This window comes from Tripterygium wilfordii, chromosome 21 (genome assembly GCF_013401445.1).
Source record: "Tripterygium wilfordii isolate XIE 37 chromosome 21, ASM1340144v1, whole genome shotgun sequence".
In the NCBI taxonomy this organism is placed as follows: domain Eukaryota; kingdom Viridiplantae; phylum Streptophyta; class Magnoliopsida; order Celastrales; family Celastraceae; genus Tripterygium; species Tripterygium wilfordii.
Window position 1 is genome coordinate 2,165,142 of NC_052252.1, and position 17,473 is coordinate 2,182,614.

The window sequence follows — 17,473 nt, forward strand, 5'->3', positions numbered from 1 at the left end:
GAAAACGAAGACCCGACGTTGACCCAATTCACGTCCGGTTCTCGAAGGAGGCTGCGGCGGGGGTGAAGGACATCCAGCCAATTTTGTGCTCGATTCGCTTGTATAGGACTTGGAAATGCTATTATGGGGTAGCTATCTTTCTTTCTTTCTTTTCTTTGGTTTTTTTTCTTTTCTCCCATTGCCCCCGGGGACGATCGCTTGTCAACCAACCATACAGCAATCAAGCAAGTTCATATCAAGATTTTGATATATAGAAGATTCATCAAGTAAATAATTGAAACCATTTATCACAAGACCATAAAAATACGTTACCAATTCAAATACTTGGTTCAAGACAAACATCACAATAATTACTTACTGATACATGACATCTTCCATTCTATAAACTCAGATATACCTTTCCCCCAATTGCACAAGACGGCAATAGACAACAGACGACCCAGATTGTGGCCCTTGTGCCAAGCAAAGGGAAAGGCAGAGAACCATCAATGTGTCTAATTCTGGTTTATGCTCTGGATAAATTTCTGCAACTTCCCATAAAGAGCTGATAGCAGATTAGCATGCTCAATCTTTCAAGAATGGCCTGGATTGCGTTGAGTCTGGTTCGTGATACTTCATTAAGTTGGGTGTGGCTCATGATAGGTAAACACAGTAGCGTACTTCAAAAGTACTTCTTTTCATAAGAAACCAGTCCATGAACCCCACCTTCAACTTGTGCTGCTCCTGTCCGGGCCTGTGAAAGATAAAGAAAAAGAAAACATTTAACTACATGAGATCATAGTACTTGTGCAGAGGCCAAATTAAAAAGACCTGAATCACTAATACGACAGCTCTCAAATGTCTAAAACTTCTACAGTAAAATAACAACAAAAAGAAACTCAGCAAGGCCCTCCCTGTGCCATGTATATTCAATTCATATTCACTGATGTAATACAGCTGAAAGCATCGCGTCTTGATCATACCTCAAGTCTTAGAACCCCTGATCGTAACAGATCATGTGCAGAGTCCATTGAGGAAGCACCAAGATCCTGGAATCCTTGCTTGACTGCTTGTAATGTGTACGGTAAAAACTTCAGGACAGAACCTTTATCAGCAACTGCTCCCACAACGCCCTGAGCAATCTTTAGCTTAGCTGTATCACCCAAGTACCTTGCATCGCTTCCTTTAGTCATTGCTTCCAAAGAACCCATGCCACGATATTTTTTAACCCGGTGACCATTCTGGTACAACACAATTTCAGAAATTATGCCAGAAATATGACTTCAAAAAAATCACTTCAATCTCAATGGCAAACAACATGCACTATCATATGTCAGAAAAATACTGAAGCGCTAGAGACAACACCCATCAATATCCACCAATTTGTTTTCCACCGGAACATCGTGGGGGTTGAAATATAGAAGGACTGTCGACCTTTTACACTACTTGACCATGGTGCTAGCATACCTGACACTCATAAGCCCCGGGAGCCTCAGTGCTGCCAGCCAAGAAACTTCCCATCATGACAGTTGATGCTCCAAGTACCAAAGCCTTAACAATGTGTCCAGAGTTTGAAATCCCACCATCAGCAATGACGGGCACACCACTTTGTGCAGCAATTGATGAAACCTTGTAAACAGCAGTAGCCTGATAATTTTGAAGAGACAAAATAAAGTTAATATATGACAAAGTCGACAAAAGCAAGGCAGCAAGAAAATGGCCAATTCAAGACCACTTGCAAAGTCACTATTACAACCAGATAAAGGAGATATCTATTAAGCAGTTCTTTGGATATGCAATTGCTAATACAGAAACTACTAGCATAGCATAAACAAACATTCCACTACTGTACCAATCTCTATCACGTGGAAGTGGAATCCACTCACATTACAACTATTGCATACAATTCATACACTGACAGGTAGTTATATCACATTACAATCTCCATCTGACATTGCTTGTGATGAGAAGAAAAATTACCACTACAAACCAAGTGAAAACTCAATAAGACGCCACCATGCCTCCCTGAGAAACAGATCTAATGTGAGATATGATACTAAATATGCTTATTTAAGGGAAAAAAAAAAGAACCCCAACACCTGAAGTGATCTCGAGAATCAAACTTTATTAACATGGAATTAATGGTTTTTACAGATTAAAAGCATAACAATTGGAAAATAATGCTGTTGAATGATAAATATTGGTTTCTCAAACTTTCTCCATGGAGAGAACGAAAAAGGTGGCGGGGCACAAAAGAAAAAGATTCAAAGTAATAAACATCTACTATAATGTCACGATGACAAAACTGCATATATAGTACATATGGTACAATCAAATACTATAATCAAGCAAAAGAAAACCTTTACCTGCCCTCTGCCAACAGCACAAACTTCTTGGGTGGTGCAAATGGAACCTGAACCCATCCCAACTCGCAATCCATCAACACCAGCCTCAATCAGATTCTTCGCCTGAGCTACTGTCACTACATTTCCACCTATCACATCCAGCTCGGGATATGTTCTCTTCACGTACTTTATCATCTCAATCTGGTAAATGGAGTTCCCTTGTGAGCTATCCAACACCACCACATTTGTCCCTGCCTTCACCAAGTGCTCTAGCCTCTCCTTGTCTGACTCTCTCGTTCCCATTGCAGCACCCACTATCCACTTCCCGTCCGATCCCACACTCCCCTTCTCCAACAATTTGGGGTATCCCTTTACCCTCTCCACCTCCTCCTTCGTCACCACATCCACAACCTCACCATCCTCCTTCTCCAAGACCACAAAATCCCGCTTCTTTTCCTCCAAAATCCCATCAATCTGCGCCAAATCACAATTCCAAGGCACACAAACGAATGAACTATCAATAGACTGCATGTATTGCATTACTTTAGCTTCTCTTTCCTTCAAATTGAGCCAATCACGTTTCCATACACAACCCAACAACTTCGAATTAGCAGCCCCAGATTCAGTGACCAGAATACAAGAACACTCGTCATTGAAATCATCGAAAGGAGCTCGTGAATCCGGGGATGCGAATACCGGATTAGACAATATAGGGACACGACTCGACTTGGCACGGCGGACCATGGCGGCCTGAGATAAAGAAGGGACATTGGAATGGATAATCCCGATGCCACCAATAGAAGCCATGGCGGCGGCCATGTGAGCTTCGGTGACTGTATCCATGGGAGAGGCGACGCAGGGGACGGAGAGGGCAATGTTTCGAGAAAGTCGGGTAGAGAGGGAAACGGCGTCGGCGGGGAAGTCGATGTAGTGAGGCAGAAAAATCACGTCGTCGTAGGTGTAAGAGTAGCCCTGGTTGAAGAGCTTCACAGAGGCGTATCCGTCTTCCTCGTCTATGCTAGCCATGATCGCGTCAGCGGCGGTGACAGTTCTGCTGGTGCGGCCTGTGGGGAGAGATTAGGGTTTTATGGAAGTGGAGGGAAAGTTTCCTTTTTTATACCAACAACAAGTGTAAACGAGCCGAGCCTAATATTAAATATACATTTTTTTTTATAAAACATATTAAATATACATTTACTCCCTCAATTATATCATTATCCTTAAATTTTTTTTCTTCTTAAAAACGTCCCTCAACTATTTAAATAAAAATACTCCTTTTATCCCTTAGTCAAAGATAAAATTGAGAGACCAAATATTTTTTTTCATGGCTCATTTATTATTGCAATTACTTCAATATATTGTAGACTGTCTATAAAAGTTATAGGTATCGATGAAAACAAATATTGTGGATGTAACTTATTGTTCTCTCAACCTCTTCAATCCAAGTTTATCGAGGCATTGTACAATTAGGAGCTTATGCAAGTGCAATTTATGCAACTCAAAGTGTATCCCATGTACAAAATAAGAATTCCATGACAATAATAACTTCCCAAAAAAACACTTGTAAACCTGAATTCAGATTGGACCCACCTAAGAAATATATAGGTGTATATATATATATATACACATAATTACTTACAAAAAAAATTATCTGAACAATACTTATGTGTGTGAGAGATAGGGAGATCTGTTTTCTACAATTTTTTTATTATCTTGTATGCTCCAAAAAGATTCTCGATTGTCTTCCATAACTTTAATAGTATTCAAAATGGCACCCATCATAGCCTGTCAAGAGGGAAAGAAACATGAAAGTTAGTCTTATATTGGTAAGAAAATCAATAAATTGAGAAAAGAATGCTAGACTTGGTAACGGTATTACGCAGCTTAATATTTTTTTGTCTCAACTATCCTAAATATAAGATAAATGCACACGATTTCATATGGATCATGTAGGACATGTGGGACACAAAACACGATTTCACATAGATCATGTACATCTATCTCAACATTTCAAATAATTGGTACAAAAAACATTAGGATTTTTAACATTTTCAAATAATTGGCTTGTGCTTAAGTTGTACCGTAGGTAGGCCAAAAGTTTGTCCCCTACTCCCAAGTCTTGGGCCCAATTTAAGCATGAATATGACTAACCCTACCCTGTCAAGTACAATGGATGAATCTGATTGGGTTTGAAAAACTTACTTGGGTCAAGAGTTACTAGCATGCCTGTTCCTCCAAACTCACATGTGCCTCCACCTACCTTGGTCTTTTGCCAATAACTATTGAAAGCAAATGATGCATGGGCAAACAATGTATTGGGCTCGAAGCAAGACCCACTGGGCTTGATCGAATCGCAGTCTGCTCCCGTCCCACAAGCATAGTTCATCGCTTCTTGAATAATCGGGTCGGGCACCGAGGGCTTGGCGACGCACCAAAGGGCCGAGGTTGGGGCCGTGTTTCGAGGTGGTGGCACCGCGGGTGGAGGGAACACAATCGGTGGCTCAAAAACAGGCGGGCTTGGCACAAAGCCCATAGGAGACGGAATGTTAGTGGGTGGGCCAGGTGTAAAACTTGGTGGGCTGGGCTCAATATAAGGTGGGCTCACATAAGATTCTGGTCGGTTGGGAACACTGCTTGGAGGGCTCAGAAAAGTTTTGGGTGGGCTCGGGACTGCGACACATGGGCTTGGAGGGATATAAGATGATGAAGTTGCTGGTGGTGGCAATAATGTAATTGGAGTTGGGACTGTTGTAGATGGAGATTGTGGAGTTGATGGGGGATAAATACAATATGGAGGGGCATTTTGGGGCAAAGAAATTGGGCCTAGTGAATCATAAGGTGGCAAATTAAATGGTGAGCCAACATAAGGTTGAGTATTGGATGATGATGAATCCATCAATGCATTGGTGCCTAATAGTGAATATAGAGAGCTCATCACCTTCAACTTCTTTGTGGTCTTGATTATTGAACTTCTTCTTGGGTGTTTTACAACTTTGAATGAACCCGTTTTCTTCCTTGCATCTAATCAACAAATAATATATAGATTAAGATGAATGATTTTGATTTGAAAATAATAAAAAAAACTTTGTGTACTAAGGTCTTTGTAACGATGCATATAGCGCGAGCGACTTTTTACCTAATTGGAAGTGACCAATTAGGTTCACGATGAAACCTATAAATCGATCACTTATCCAACCCACAAAAATGATCATCTATTGCTTTTTATAAGTACACTAATATCTTAATCATATAAAGCATGCATAACACTAAGTTTGCAAACTTAATCTAGAAGTAAAGTAGTGATATGGGTTTTGTCACAATTCTTTTTCTTATAGTAATTAATAGAAACTTCTCCATAGTCCACTATATGTTAAGAGTTAAGGCCATGGAATGTCCACCCAAAAATTGAATATTCCAAGTGAACCCAAAATGTAAAAAGAATGTACTAGCATCAAATTTTCTCCAAAATCAGGTAGAAAACTATAAGAGCTAATTAATTTAGTAATCAATGAGTTTCAAATGGAGAAAACTTACCACAAATGGTTAAAGAAAAGGCAGTAGCAATGGTGAAACAGAGAAAAATAATGCAAATCCTTCTTCTTTCCATGACTCCAAACAAAACCCACAAGTTTAATCACCCAAGTAAGAAGCTGAAATGGTGATCAACCTTTCAAGACCATTAACTTCAAAGGCAGCAACCCATCAAGGGTGTTATATATATAGTAGTGAAAGAGTGAGGCAATTGAAGAGGGGGCATAAAGATTGATTCTCTAGCAGCTTCACTTTACTCAAGAGGTTTGTTTATGAAGAAATGCCAAAGGGGGTTGAAAGGGTGTGTTTTTATGGGGGATTTTGTGCCAAAGCTGGTGTATCATCTCTCACACTACTAAAAATCATGTGGGTGGGTTATACATGTGGACTAGGTATATATGCTTAGCTTGGCATTGGAAAAAAAATTACAAAGTGTGTTGGGTTTTTATTGATTTGGACTTCCCTAGCTTTTTTTGTGTGTTTGCTTGCTTTCCACTCAAAGGGTCTCTTTCTCTTAACACCTTTGCATCCATCTCCAACTTAATTTAATTTGTATGTTCTGATCATACTGTGGGGTAGTTTTAGACACTTTCAAATTGATGAACTTTTACCCCATAAAGGGTCATTTTGAGGACAATGATTGCTAAAATAATAAGTTAATAAGCCCCAATGATTGACCAAGAATTCAAGTTTGCTCATTGTGTTTGGTAATAGTAATTCTACGCATTACTAACACTTTATCTGTTTTAGGGAAAGCCCATATTAGTTCAAGTCCAAAAAAATGTTTGATATATAATAGTAACAAAGTTTGACGTATTATATTATGAATTTCACTTCTTTCCTTAACGATGTGAGATTTAAAGTACCAATTATTAAATTCACGCATCATTCGATAATTCGTCTAGTACCACCAAATTTAACATTGTAAAAACTTTGCGACCCTGCCTACTTGAGCCGGGTATTACAAAGGATTCAAAAGCTTATTGATTTTTTACATTAATACATAAAAGATTGCAAATATAAGAAATTGTACCACATACGAATTCCAATGCATATATCCGGTTTTTGGAGAAGGAGAACAATCCTCAATAAACAAAAAAAAGAAAACGCATTTTATTTAGTTACAAAAAGAGAATAAACTATACAAAAATAAGTATATTTCAACATGTACACACAAGTGTTATCATCATCAACTGAGCCTTTATCTAAAAAGTTTGGGATCGGAACATGCACACAACAAGGGTATAAAAAAAGAGCTAAAATTAAAAGACTAATAATAAAATGAATATACATTTAAAAATATAAATTATTCAATTACGAGAGGCACCTTAAGACTTTTGGGAAAGAAGGGTTAATAATGTAAAAGCATCGATATTTTTGAAATTGAAACCAAACAGGGGAAAGAGCGGTCTTCAGTTCACAATCACAACCAGAGATCTAACTAACCGTTTGTCTCTCCCAGCAGTCGAGATCCAAGACAAAAATGACTTCTTTGAAGGTAACAATCACTGTCAAATTCCTACGTTCTTCCTATTTTTCTAGATTTCTCTTTATTCATTCTTCAACTTCTCATTCTCATAGCTCATCTACTTGTATCCCAATTTAACAATGGCGGAAGTTAGGGTTTTTGATATTTCTTCCAACAATGGCAGAAAGAATTATTTTTTTTGGAGTTTAAATTAAATTAAGTTATAGTGGAAGAATGAGATGATACTGAATCCTATTTTTCTGATTGGAAAATAATCGAGGGGATTTTCAAGATATTCATGGTAGTAATATTTTCGAGTTTTCTTATAACTGGGTATTATCATGGAATAGATGTTATAAATTTCAGGGTGAATTGGGTGTGGAATTTTTATTTTTTGGTATAGCTCCAGATTATAATTATAAAGAAAGCAAAGATCTTTAGTGAGGATATTTTGCTGAGACAGGGTGGGTTCAGTGGGGAATATCGCTGTGTCAGAATATAAATTGGTTTCGAGAGAGAAAAAACGATGCACAAACTTCTTTAGCTTTGTGGTTTTGTCTTGTATCTGATAGGGAAAGTTGTACATGGGTGCTAATCAAGCTACTGAAGATAGCAAGACAGCCCACACTGTCAGAGGAGGTACTGGATTTGATTAATTGTTCTTCATAATTTCAATTTCTTGTGGAAATGTCTTCTCATGATCTAAGTTTTTTCTTTTTGTGTTGAAACTGCAGGTATCAGAAAACTTAAGGTATTTTCAGAAAATGAAAAGGGTAAAGCTGATGCTAGCAGAATGTAAGTTAGTTACTTCAATCCTGTATTCCTGTAAAGTTTTCAGAACAGTTTTCGTCTCTTCTTTTCATCATTATCATTACATATTGTTTGGGATAAAGGCGTTGAAGATGATGACACAAGAGATGAACAGTTGTTCTTTCTTTTCCTCTTTGTTCGCTCTGTAGATGATGTTCTCATGAAATATAAGAAATGGAAGTACATGAAATTGAATTCTATGGCTTGGCATTCTAATTTTAAGAATTCAAAACAAGATTACACCTATTCAACTATGTTCACTTTCTCACTGCCTTAACTTTTTTGGGGAATAGAGCATATTGTTAGATGTTGCTGAATTTCTTTGCTTATTGTTTTCTAATAGACCTTGCAACTTGTAGGAGGAACTCTCTGTCTCTGAGGAAAGAACCTGATCTGACAAATGCAAATGGCTTAAAGGTTCTTATTGACTCTTTTTTCAGTACTTGAAATTCTTGATAGTAAATGGCCAAAGAATGTAAACATATTGCTTCTACATATGGAATGGTTACAAAGTTCTTATTTCCTCTTATCTGTACACTGTACTCTGCAATGAAGGGGAGTTCAACAAACATGGGAAAGTGTAAAGGCAAGTGTGATAGTGCTGGTAAGGTTTAAGTGGGTGAAATTTGTGGACAAATCTAATTTCTATGTTTCAAGAATATTTTATTCAGATGTATGCTGTTCATTTCTAGCCAATGCAAAGGCCACAAGAAAAGCATTAGCTGATGTGAGCAACCTATCTGCCAATTCATCAAGGATCGTAGTGTGCTCCAAACCAGTGTGAGTGTTTTTTTTTTCTTATGTTCTGTTTCTGAAGTGTTAGAGTTACAATAACATGTACTCTGGATTTTTATTATCATAACATGATTTGTGTCATGGGTCAGTAAAAGTGACAAGTTTTTCGCTAGGGGATTTTTATTATCATTACATTCTCAATATATTATCAATAAGTGTTCAAGGACAAGTATTGGATCAATATTTTTCATTTCTTTATTTCTTTCAGTTATACATTTCTTCTATTCTTTTTGTAGGGTTTCAGTAGGTCCAGGTTTAAAGGCAGAGACTATCTCATCAAGAATTCCTTCAGCGGTATATGGTTCAATCTTTTTAAGAACTTTTTAATCCAATAAACTCTTAACTCCTTTCACTTCCATCTCATATCGTACACCAATTTAAGGTTTTTTTTTTTTTTTTTTTTTATTTAAAATTTGTTGCTGACCTAGAAAGTTGGCACATTGAGATTTAACCCACATGACCACAATCCCCCAATCCCAACCTTATAGGTTGGAGGATATACCATCTGGCCAATGATCTTGGCTTTCAACTCTAGCACAATAATTGTTTGATATGTGAATTTACGTCAATTAACTTCCTTAACTAAGGTGCTTAATATTGTGCACATCATAATGCTAATAATCTTAAATTTTTTCTTCTTTTTTGAACAGGGAAAAGGGAAACAAAATTCAAGTGGTGATTTGTACCCTACTAAGCAAGGTCACTTGCGGTACTCAAATATCTATGAATAAGTTTTTTATTGAGCGTCTTTATTGGTATTTATTAGTTTTGGCTAAAAATAGGAAGCAAAGATCCAATGGAATCTTCTGATGATAAGAGTACCAAGAGCAAGAATCAGAGCCGTGAATCTGTTGCCACTTATGGAAGGTACATACAACTCAGTCAGAAAATTTCTCATTATACTCTGCCTGAATATAAGATATCTGATTTTTGGCCTTAAGTTTTAGTGATACAAGTGCCTTATTACTCTTTATTTAGTGAATTTTTACCGAAACCTTACATCTAAGAAATGTCACTAATATATGTGTGTTTGTGTGTGTATTTTTTTTTGTATCTTTCAGGAATGTGGCAAATAAGTCACTTATACCTACTAGGTTTGTGAATGCAAATAATTTTTGCTTCATTTGCTGAAAATGGTTAATGAAACGCTTTTATGATATTTTTTGCTTGAAGGAAGTCTTTTCCAGTCCTCAAGAGAGTGAATCAGTCAAGTACAAGTAACACAAAGGTTGTTAATCATATATGTGAAAATGTTCCACCATTTTGACTAGTTCTATTTAAAAAGAGTGATGAAAATACTATTTAAAGAGAGTGATGTTGCTTTCTTGTTTTTCTCTATCTTTTTTTTTCCTTGTTTTCTCTTTCTTTGGTTGTAGGTTCATCCTTTTTATTTATCTTTGTTTTTGTATGAAGATTAAAGCTGAAGGCTCAGAGAAAGGAAAACACATTTCTGGAGTTCAGGGTAAGATGCAATTGTTTTCATTACCATATTATTATGATATTATCTCCCTGAAGTGCAATGCTTAGTGATGTTGCAATATAGATGAATTTTATTACTATTGTTGTTGACGCTGTTATTGTTACTGCTATTTAACTATTACTTTTTCTGCTTCAGTTAAGTCTAAATTTAACAGGAAGGTAGCTCCACAAGTTAGCAATGCTAGGAGCAATCTTTGGATGAATCGAAAAAGTGATGGCTTTATAATCATGTGAGTTATAATGATCCTCTATTTGCTCGCATGGAATTTACATTCCTATGGAATAGAAGTTGCTACTTTTTCCTTACATAAGCCTTGACATTGCTGGAATTGGAGAATGCTTTTTGCCATTTCTGTAGGTCATTATGTGACCACTTGCTGTCTAACAAGTATAACAACCTAGCTTCTGAAACATAGGGTAAGTTTGTAAAAATAACAATGGTGAATAAAGAGATGGTTCATTTCACAGTTTCTACCTGAGCTTTGGATTCTAAAGGTGCCCTCCTCATTCCCACACGAATGAAACAAAAAAGAATTTAGTGAAAAGGAACTTTGAAGTTGTTTTCTGCTTTTCCTAGATAACTTTAAGTTCCATGTCAGGGATGCATTAACTATAAAGGTACATCTGAAACACTTCCATCGACACTTTGTTGCTAGCCCTGAAGCAACATTATATTGTTTAATTTTTCAGTTAAAATTGTTTGTTGGCAGTTAATAGTACATGTAAGATTTTTTTCTGTCAATGATTTTTTGCATGTCTTTGATTAGGGGTACCAGGGCTCAATCTAATGTGGACTCTCAGGCATCATCAAGAAAATCTGTCAGGGTATCATCACTTGCCTTCTTGTCAAATTACTTTGGTTTCCATTAATTAGAAAACACATTTTCGAATGACATTCTTTTGTTTCATTCTGTGGAACACAACATAAATGTTTGAAAAACCATTATTAATATGATGATAGTTGAAGAGTGATATGCTTTTGTTTTCTTGGTTGGGTTGGTTTTATACCTTTTGAGTCAATTCATTGTTTTATTCATGTCCAGTATAGCTCATGTCACATTGGTAGATGTAGAACAAAAAATTTATAGTTTACCACTTGTTGGTCGTAAATATGGTAGCCAATTGTAGTGATATGAGTTCCTTTTCATTCCTTCTGTAGCCAATTGTGAAGACCTCAACACTCAAGGTTTCTGATGCTCAGAGGAAACTGAAGTCCAAGTGTGCTCCAGGGAAGATAAAAGTGTTGTCTGTTAACCTCTCATCCCAAAAAGAGGAGGAAGTAATTACATCTTCTATTCCAGCACCTGGGGTTCCGTATGATGTCATTCAAGGAGGAGAGCCTTTATCTGATGGCAAAAATGACCAAAGTACAAAGAAAGCAGAAATTGTTGCGAAAAGGGGTCGCAGAAGATCTTATACATCACTGTTAATGGCTGGACCAAAGGTTCATCACACTCACTAAGTATTTAACCCTTTGTTGTGAATTTAGATGACGTCAGGGATTGTTTTGCAGCTACTAGAGGAGTCTGGTGAGATAATGAAGCGGGAGCTACCAAGCATCGATGACAGTTGCAATCAGCTGGAAGTTGTCCAATATATTGATGAGATCTATCAGTATTATTGGGTGACAGAGGTGAGTGTTTACGTATTCTTCCCTGCCTTCTAGACTTCTAGTTCTCCATCGGCTGTTATTTGAATATCTTTGCATATACCCTAGATTTTAACTTATTGGATTGAATGGCAAAGTAACTAGTCTAATAAGGAGACCTATGAATACAATCCTTGCTGCTGTATCTTATCTGTTTGCCTTTGATGTTCATAATGCATACCTTTTTGCCAAAGTTAGTTGTGATCAGAATACTGTATTCGATCATTCCCTTATGGTGGTAGTGGTTCGAAAAGCTTTTGATCTTTTTCCTTAACTCATTGGCGACTGTCCAAAAAGTCTCGGGACATAAACTGAACATTTTTTTAACTGCAGGCACATAATTCATCTCTGGAAAATTACATGTCAATTCAGACAGACATCACACCTCCAATGCGGGGGATACTGGTCAACTGGCTTGTTGAAGTATGCGCACGTCTTCTCCTATGTTCTTGATTCATATCTTCTGATTCGTTGCTCTATTTGGTGCTGTTGCCAAATTCTCCCTTGCTACTTCTATGCAAGTTACATGTCACGTTTCTTGCAGGTACACCTTAAATTTGATTTAATGGCAGAAACACTATACCTCATGGTGACAATATTAGATCAATACCTTTCTCAAGTGAAAATTAGGAAGAGTGAACTACAGTTGGTTGGCCTTGCTGCACTTTTGTTGGCGTCAAAATATGAGGACTTCTGGCACCCCAGGGTAAAATTTGAATTTGTTGTTGTTAATTTCTGTTTCAAAGATGAGCGGTGTCAATAAAATAAGTGATCTTCCTGATTTCTATTTCCTATCCAATACAGATCAAAGATTTGCTGAGCATCTCAGTTGAGGCATACACACGAGACCAGATGCTTGGAATGGTATGCATTTTTTTTATTTTGCTGTTGTATTTGGGGTCTTCTGAATTTAACATCATAAAATTGAAATATAAGATGAAATGGAAGGGGAGAATATGGAGTTCTATGATTAAGACTTGAAGGAATTTCTCTAGTATGGACTTTTCTCGTGTGCCCTCCTTCATTCCCCATCTCCTCTCCAGCAGCATGCAATTTATTTTATTACTGTTAAAATACCTGCATAAGCAGGGACTCCTTGTTCATGATCATGCATTTTCCTTTTGGCTTCAGGAGAAGCTTATTCTCAAGCATTTAAAGTTTCGTCTGAACTCACCTACCCCGTATGTGTTCATGTTGAGGTTTCTTAAGGCAGCTCAGTCAGATACAAAGGTAAATGTTAGTTTTTAAAATGTTTTACTTCTCTCTTTTTTCATCTGTGCAAGCTTTGAAAGTAAGATGATATCCACAAATGGATCAACTCCTTTATTTATACAGTTTGCTCTTGTTAAATTATGAGGCGTAATTATATTCCATCCTAATAAAACCTTGCTGATGGCATCAGTACACTTGAATTCACCTCGGCATCTTTCTAGGAGTTGGATAGTTGCTGTAAGAGACTTAAATTGGATATATATTATATAACTTAGACTGATTAAGTCACTGTCATGCACTCCAATTTAGTTATATCCAACAGCAACCATCAATTCGCTTGCGCTAACACCTTGTGAATGTGCCTGACAGCTTGAACATTTGGCATTCTACCTCATTGATCTATGCTTAGTTGAATATGAAGCATTGAAGTTCAAGCCTTCATTGCTATGTGCATCGGCTATCTATGTCGCTCGGTGTACACTGCAAATAAATCCAGCTTGGACGCCACTACTCATAAAGCATGCACGCTATGAAATGTCCCAAATCAGGCATGTAGCCTCTAAATTCTTCTGCTTCAGTAGACTTTGTATGAATGATGAATACTAATTTCATTTTGTTAATTTTTGCAGAACGTGTGCAGAAATGATACTAAAATTCCAAAAAGCTGCTAGAACAGGGAAGTTGAATGTCACATATGAAAAGTACCTAAGGCCTGAACTCAGTAATGCTGCAACAATCAAACCCTTAAATAGGCTTCCTCTTTAGTTTGGCCTGTCCAGAGTTTATCCCCAGGTATACGAACTTGTTAAAGTAAGCAAGTTTTGCTCAACTTAGCCTTTACCCGTTGGTTCACTTATAAAAATTTCTGGATGAACAGTTTTCTTTTTTCTTTTTTGCAGGAAAAAATAAATGTAATTGTATGTTTGGTTTGTGGACGGTCGTTGATATATGGCATCAACAGGCATTGTTTTGTACCGCTGTTAATGCCCTGCCACTTACACTTCCGAGGTTATTGGATGTAATATATCCTCATCGATGAGGAACTTATGGCGTGTTACTGTTACTAACTGCTACTGCTGATGTATCTAGTTTGTTCCTTTTAGAGTTTACCAACAGAAGAGAATTGGAAAAAGAAACAAGTGGTGTCTTTGTTCACAAGGGATTTGATTCTGTACCAACACTTGTGCAGTTTGTAGCTGTTGAAATGGATATTAGCTGCTTAAGAGTGTTTGAAGATTGAGATAGTTTGGAAATAGCAGCCTTGCTAATGCTATTTGTCTCACAATTCCCGAGAGAAATCATGTTCCGTTTGTTTAATCAAAATCGACAATTTCTCCAATTTTGTGGGAGCAGTGCACTTTGGAAATTTGTTTACTTATCAAACTTAATAAACCAATTAATTAGGTTCATAAAGAAGTTGCAATGAAGCCTAAAACAATCATCTGTTAGACAACAATACCCAACTCCGAAGAGACTCAGAAAATCTTTCCGCTTCTGCTTTTACTCATCTCCAAAGACAAACCATAATCAGACAGAATTTCCAGACTTCTGAAGAAATTATCAAAATAATTTTTAACGCAGTGATAACGTGTAGGATAGAATGGCTCTACAATTGTGAGGGGGAGGGTTAACCGTGGTGCAAACAAAATAACCCAACTCACATGGTCCACCTCATATTTTCTCCACCCCCCATATCCTAGCGAAAGTGATGAGAATACACAAACCGTAAGCAAAAACTTTTCTTCATGCTTAACGAGCACAGTTGATGAGAAGCAGAATTTTTAATTGAATTTTCAAGCATTAACTGGTATATTTGAACACATACATAACCCATCTATATGAGCTTGGCAAACGAATAAAACCACAGCTGCTCAAACTATGGACAAGTACAAGTAGCCAAACCATCATGAACAAGCAATCAAGCATCGGTCCTCTATTATCCAATGCCTCTCTCACCGTGCTCGATAAAACTGTATCCTCCCAAAAACGTACGAATTGGACTTGCTGGAAATGAGGCAGCCACCAAATCCATCACTGAAGCAGCTGGTTTGAGCTGCTGAGGGAAAATGAATGCGGACTTGTCAACTTTGTGCTCATAAAATTTCCCATTTCTAAACAGCAAGTGCCCTGAAATTCTCCCTTGCTATTGACATTAAATCCTCAAATTATGGCATAATTTGCTCCTCAAATTATGGAATAATTTGCTCCTCAAATTATGGAACCTTTGTCCCATAATTTGCTCCTCAAATTATGGAATCAAATTATGAAACATTTGTCTTAGGGTGTAATGTTTGATCCCTATATATATGAGGTTGTAATTGTAATGTTAAAATCAATATACATACACACCAAATATTGCCTCTATTCTTCTCTACAATTGCTCCTATTTTTCTACATGGTATCGGAGCAGGTCATGTTGTAGAAACATTACAGGGAGATATGGTAAATTACACCTCAAATCCAATTTCCCTTATAAATGAGTTTGCAACCTATCTTCAGGAGAAGGGAAGAGTAAATTACACCTCAAATTCAATACATGGAGCTTCTGGTATAGGACACTCTAATTCCACAACCCTCCTTGGTAAGTTTGCTGGGTTCTTATCAAACTCGGGACATCAATCCAATGACAATCTTGAAGGTATTTTCAATGCATTCTCTACTGCTATAGAATTTAATACCGTGCATGATTTTTGGATTGTTGATTATGGTGCCACCGATCATATGACAAATAAATTAACCAATTTGTCTGACTTCAAAAAATTTTCTACTCCATCCCATATGTCAATTGCCAATGGGAATGGTGTTCCTGTTCTTGGTGAAGGTAAACTTAAATTGTTGTCTAAAGATGTGACTTCAATGGCTTTATATGTTCCATCTTTTCCAGTCAAGTTACTTTCGGTTAGAAAACTCACTCAAGCTTTAAATTGTTGTGTTATATTTCTTCCTCATGAGGTACTTTTTCAAGATCTTGTCACCAAGAAGATCATTGGTACATGATTTTTTCTACAAGGTCTCTACTACATCTCAGGAAATTTTCAACCTAGCAAAAGTACTCAAGTTTCGTTTTTTCCTTCTTCCTCGGCAGATCATTTTCTCTGGCATCAACGTTTAGCACATCCTTCAGATAATATTCTCACTAAATTGTTGCCAAATGTTGATACCAATTATTTTTCTTGTGAAATTTGCCATTTGTCAAAATCTACTAGATTACCTTTTGTGTCTTCTTCTTTTAGAACTACTAGAATGTTTGAACTTGTTCACTCCGATGTTTGGGGACCTACTCTTGAATCAATTGATGGTTTTAAATACTTTGTTACATTTATTGATGATTTCTCACGTGTTACTTGGGTGTACTTGTTGAGATCAAAAGGTGAAGTTATGAATATCTTCAAAGATTTTCATATGCTTGTTCAGACTCAATTTTCCTCTAAAATTCAAACACTTCGTTCTGATAATGGCACAGAATTCATGTCTAAAAATATGACACAGTATTTATATTCTCTTGGCATTGTGCATCAGACTAGTTGTGTTGGTACTCCTCAACAGAACGGAGTAGCAGAACGCAAAAATAGAGACTTGTTGGAAAAAACTCGTGCTTTGATGCTTCACATGCATGTTCCAAAAGTTTTTTGGTCTTATGGAGTATTAGCAGCAGTTTATATCATTAATCGGCTTCCGAGCTGAGTGTTGTCTTTTAAATCTCCCCTTGAAGTTTTGCAGGAGAAAACTATTGATGTGTCTCACTTGAAAGTATTTGGTTGCACTTGCTTTGTGCATATACAAGCAGCTCATCGTGATAAGCTTGATGCCCGAGCTGCTAAGTGTATTTTTTTGGGGTATTCTTCGACCCAGAAAGGGTATAAATGTTATCATCCTGATTCTCGAAGATTATTTGTCTCCAGAGATGTTATGTTTGAAGAAGCAACACCTTATTATACAAATTCTCAAGATGATTTAGAGGACGTGTTTCCCTTGCCTATATCCGAGATTATTTCTGAAGGGGTTCCTCACAAGCCTAATATTGCTGAGTTTGTTCCGCACCAGGCAGCTGAAAATCCTCCAACTGGACAGGCTGAACTCCTTCCAAATGTGCTAGCTGAAAATTTGGTTGAAAATGCTCCAGCCGAACAGTCCGAGAATCTCCAAGATGTGCATGTGCTTGCTTCCACTAATAATCATGAGGTGCTTGCTTCCATTAATAATCAT

General features: G+C 37.1%; 3 protein-coding genes across 3 annotated transcripts; 1 reads left to right on the forward strand and 2 right to left on the reverse strand.

Moving 5' to 3' along the window:
- Window positions 1–251: 251 nt before the first annotated feature.
- On the reverse strand, window positions 252–3,448 carry LOC119988243 (inosine-5'-monophosphate dehydrogenase 2). The gene is made up of 4 exons (XM_038833213.1): window positions 2,346–3,448; window positions 1,447–1,626; window positions 963–1,220; window positions 252–733 (listed from the first exon to the last, which is right to left on the reverse strand). The coding sequence occupies exons 1-4, from the start codon at window positions 3,348–3,350 to the stop codon at window positions 662–664; spliced, it is 1,515 nt and encodes a 504-aa protein (XP_038689141.1). The 5' UTR covers window positions 3,351–3,448; the 3' UTR covers window positions 252–661.
- A 409-nt stretch (window positions 3,449–3,857) lies between these two features.
- Window positions 3,858–5,985, reverse strand: LOC119990202 (leucine-rich repeat extensin-like protein 5). The gene is made up of 3 exons (XM_038836075.1): window positions 5,859–5,985; window positions 4,527–5,345; window positions 3,858–4,109 (listed from the first exon to the last, which is right to left on the reverse strand). The coding sequence occupies exons 1-3, from the start codon at window positions 5,929–5,931 to the stop codon at window positions 4,078–4,080; spliced, it is 924 nt and encodes a 307-aa protein (XP_038692003.1). The 5' UTR covers window positions 5,932–5,985; the 3' UTR covers window positions 3,858–4,077.
- A 1,269-nt stretch (window positions 5,986–7,254) lies between these two features.
- Window positions 7,255–14,507, forward strand: LOC119988492 (putative cyclin-B3-1). The gene is made up of 23 exons (XM_038833547.1): window positions 7,255–7,353; window positions 7,896–7,962; window positions 8,058–8,118; window positions 8,493–8,550; window positions 8,689–8,737; window positions 8,826–8,913; window positions 9,165–9,222; window positions 9,579–9,627; window positions 9,711–9,795; window positions 9,990–10,022; window positions 10,102–10,156; window positions 10,342–10,390; window positions 10,544–10,637; window positions 11,175–11,232; window positions 11,567–11,851; window positions 11,921–12,040; window positions 12,389–12,478; window positions 12,600–12,761; window positions 12,860–12,919; window positions 13,187–13,285; window positions 13,637–13,815; window positions 13,897–14,059; window positions 14,167–14,507. Exons 1-22 carry the CDS (start codon window positions 7,339–7,341, stop codon window positions 14,030–14,032), a joined length of 1,950 nt encoding a protein of 649 aa, XP_038689475.1. The 5' UTR covers window positions 7,255–7,338; the 3' UTR covers window positions 14,033–14,059; window positions 14,167–14,507.
- Window positions 14,508–17,473: the final 2,966 nt, after the last annotated feature.